This window comes from Crassostrea angulata, chromosome 6, assembly GCF_025612915.1.
Source record: "Crassostrea angulata isolate pt1a10 chromosome 6, ASM2561291v2, whole genome shotgun sequence".
NCBI lineage: Eukaryota > Metazoa > Mollusca > Bivalvia > Ostreida > Ostreidae > Magallana > Magallana angulata.
This window is the reverse complement of record NC_069116.1, coordinates 42,723,534-42,727,360: the sequence shown is the minus strand read 5'-3', so window position 1 is coordinate 42,727,360 and position 3,827 is coordinate 42,723,534. Positions and strand designations below refer to the sequence as shown.

Below are 3,827 nucleotides of genomic sequence, written 5' to 3'. Positions count from 1 at the left end.
GATATAAACCTATATTCAGTGAATTTAAATGATTTATTCAAAGACATGCATATTAAAAAACAAATTCTACATGCAAAAAAAATTGATAAAAAAAGAGCATGCAGTTTTGTAAAAAAAAAAAAAAAAAAAAAAAAAAAAACCACTATGGCATGCATGTAGTGCTCTTTGCGTTTTGAGACAAAATGTGTACCTCTCAAATAATCTAGCTTCTTTTTTCTGAGAACTACAAATGTTTTGTATGACTGATTAAGTCATCGTCCTAGATTAATTACAGATACGTTAATGATAGACATAACGGTTGAAATGTCAGAAATAAACTAATACTTCAACACTAATTAAGTAGTGTCTAAATGGTGATAACTCATTTCAAACTTCTGTATATTAAGACAATATACACCGTGTGTAACTAAATACTTGCACTATTTGTAATCTAATGCTCGCACAATGCCTATACTGCATCTCTACTGATAGAGATCGATCTATCCATTATCACATTTAGTTGTAGACAGTGTGCAAATGGCGTTAAGCTAAGTTCTAGACAGTGTGCAAAAGGCTTGGTATGCAAAAGGAATTAAGCTAAGTTCCAGACAGTATGCAAAAGGCTTGATATGCAAAAGGCATTAAGCTAAGTTCTAGACAGTATACAAAAGGCTTGGTATGCAAAAGGCATTAAGCTGAGTTCTAGACAGTATGCAAAAGGCTTGGTATGCAAAAGGCATTAAGCTATGTTCTAGACAGTATGCAAAAGGCTTGGTATGCAAAAGGCATTAAGCTAAGTTCTAGACAGTATGCAAAAGGCTTGGTATGCAAAAGGCATTAAGCTTAGTTCTAGACAGTATGCAAAAGGCTTGGTATGCAAAAGGCATTAAGCTAAGTTTTAGACAGTATGGAAAAGGCTTGGTATGCAAAAGGAATTAAGCTAAGTTCTAGACGGTATGCAAAAGGCTTGGCATACAAAAGGCATTGAGCTAAGCTCAGGACAGTATGCAAAAGGCTTGGTATGCAAAAGGCATTAAGCTAAGTTGTAGACAGTATGCAAAAGGCTTGGTATGCAAAAGGAATTAAGCTTAGTTCTAGACAGTATGCAAAAAGGCTTGGTATGCAAAAGGCATTAAGCTAAGTTGTAGACAGTATGCAAAAGACTTGGTAAACTATGCAAATGGCTTTAAGTTTAGTTGTAATTTTTATGGAAAAAGCTATGTACATGTGTACTAGTATGCAAATGGTGTTAAGCTTAGTAGTATATAGTATGTAAAAAGATAAGTATGCAATGACTTTAAGCTTAGCTGGAGACAGTATGTAGAAAGCTCAATATCCAAAAAGTTTAGTTCGCAAATTGCTTTAAGCTTAGTTCTAGACAGTATGTTAAAAGCCTAAAGATGCAAAATGGCGAAAAGCTTAGTTCTAGACAGTATGCAAAAAAAGTGTGAAGCTTAGAAACGATTTGACGTAAAAAGCCTATGCTTAGTTCAGTCAGTATGTGAAAAAAGAGATAAGCCTTATTGTAGACTTATGCAAAATGTGTTAAGCATAGTTGTACGCTGTGTGCCATAAAAAGTCTTTGCATAGTGATTTCAGTAAATCTCAGTCTTAGAAGTACAAACGTCCCAAACAACGATAAACTGTTGTATAAAGGGAATATCTGCGCCATGACTCATGCACATTTTCATGTAGGCTACTGCACAAAACTAATAGTTAAAAGTCAACTTTAGTTGATTCGAAATGAAGCACATGTTACTGGCCCATGTGTCAAAGAAACTGTCTTAGCTGGCACATAAATGTCCCGGATTATTGTCAATCTCGCCTATTGACCTTAAGTCAAACACCATGGTGCAAATGTCCGTGACACAGACACACAGTTCTCATTCTTAAGATATCAACGTTGTCTTCAATGATTCCGTGCAGTCCAACTCAAAGCTACACACGGCATAGTCCATTCAGGGAGTCTAAGATAATCATAGTTGTATATTTCCACAGAAATTACATGAGTCATGCTTTGGCATGCTTTCTCTTGTTCTTTGTGAAATGTCCTAGCAATCCACTAAAAAGAAAAACAATTTCATTTTTAAATCAATTATAATTTTAAACATCTATCTTAATAAAATTGATACGACTTAGTTTGTAAAACCTTTGGAAAAATGCGCTTGACAAAAACAATTTAGACAAACAAAAACTGTATCTGCATTACATCCTTGTGAACAGTCAGTCAATAAATTCCAGATTGAGATACTAACCCAAAAGTTTCCCCCCTTCAGTAGATGTAGAAGGACTTATTAAGGTCATCAGTCTGCACGTGTCTCTTAGGGACTTTGTGCTTCCTGGGTTGAGGGATGTCATGGCGGCGGAGAGGGCGGTGCTTGACGTTTGTACGAGCCAGCCATTCGATCTGTAATCCACATAAATATTCATTATTCCAAGAGATTTGTGAGATTGATGAGTATATTTCAAATATCAAACAGGCTGTTCACTGACCGTGTGGGTGGGTTGCGGGATGGTGGGCAACTCCCGTCGATCTTCTGATTTGTTGATGGCACCAGTCAGGCGGTACTGCAATGCAAAATCAAACTTTTAAGAAATTTGACATAAACCTCATAGATTTCATTTAGAACTTTAAATTTTGTGTATTGTTCTTGTGTCAAAATAAGTGTGAATGCAGCGCAAAAGTAACGATTATTTTATGTATCGATCATGGTTTATAATCATAATTAAAATTATGATTAATCCAGATTAGCCAACATGATGTACTGAGTATCTTACCCAGTCATTCACATGCTCTTTCCATCCGTGACGGAATGAAGCAAATGATGGCTGTTGCTATAGATACACAGTTACAGATAATGAGAAAATGTAATGACAGAAAAACAGACAGACAGACAGACGGAAAAATGATATCTCAGAGAGAGAGAGAGAGAGAGAGAGACTTACGCTAGACTTCATATGAAGCTCCAGCAACACCTCATACCACTGACACTCATTTGTAGAGGTCTCTATACAGCGCTGTATAGACAAAACACAACATTGTATTCATAAGGGTAACATTCGTAAGGCAACATGTTGCGATACATGCATGCATTTCATCGCTTTTATTCCTTAAATTATATACTAGTAGTTCAGGATATATTAAACAAACATTAATTGCATTTTTAAATCATTTTCATTTCATAATTCATTTTCTTATTAGATTTTAATTACATTATGGCTCTAATGTACATATACATGTATAACCATTAATTTTAATCTGAATTAAGATATAAAAGGATCATCGATCAGCCTCCACCCGTCCATTCGATACCAAAGACTGTATAACTTTAGCGGATACCATAGTATTTGTAAGCCAAAAATGTCGTATTTATTATATAAATCTGTTTTTTGTATGGATAAAATTAATGTGAAAAAGATAAACCGTGATTTAAAAAAATTATGAAAATGGCATGTCTCCAGACCCCGTGCAACCGTGGCTAAAATTTTAATCTATTGTAAATATAAAAATAATAGCCTTTCCTTTTAAAATGAATAGACATTTTGAAAGACAGTACCCTCTTAGACTCGCTTTCATGCTTTCTACTGTCCGATCGCTCTCGTTTCATGCTGATTTTGTCAGATTTTTTTCGCTGTGCGTAAAACACGTCAAGCTGCCACCGATCGAAGTCAGTAACTAACGCGGTAACCACAACGCAACCGCTCCTAGGATTTAGCGTTACGTCGCCCTTGACAACGTAAAGGCACGGGTGCCGTCATTACCTTATATGGACTATAGATATCATTTTCTGACTTACCTATAATAAGTGAAAGGTAATCCATTCACATGGTATTTAAACTATTCTACT

At 35.4% G+C, this 3,827-nt stretch overlaps 1 protein-coding gene across 1 annotated transcript; it reads right to left on the bottom strand.

The window, feature by feature from the left end:
- Positions 1-120: 120 nt before the first annotated feature.
- Positions 121-3,827, bottom strand: LOC128190464 (uncharacterized). The gene is made up of 5 exons (XM_052862531.1): positions 3,537-3,827; positions 2,926-2,997; positions 2,473-2,547; positions 2,235-2,386; positions 121-2,041 (listed from the first exon to the last, which is right to left on the bottom strand). Exons 1-4 carry the CDS (start codon positions 3,585-3,587, stop codon positions 2,252-2,254), a joined length of 333 nt encoding a protein of 110 aa, XP_052718491.1. The 5' UTR covers positions 3,588-3,827; the 3' UTR covers positions 121-2,041; positions 2,235-2,251.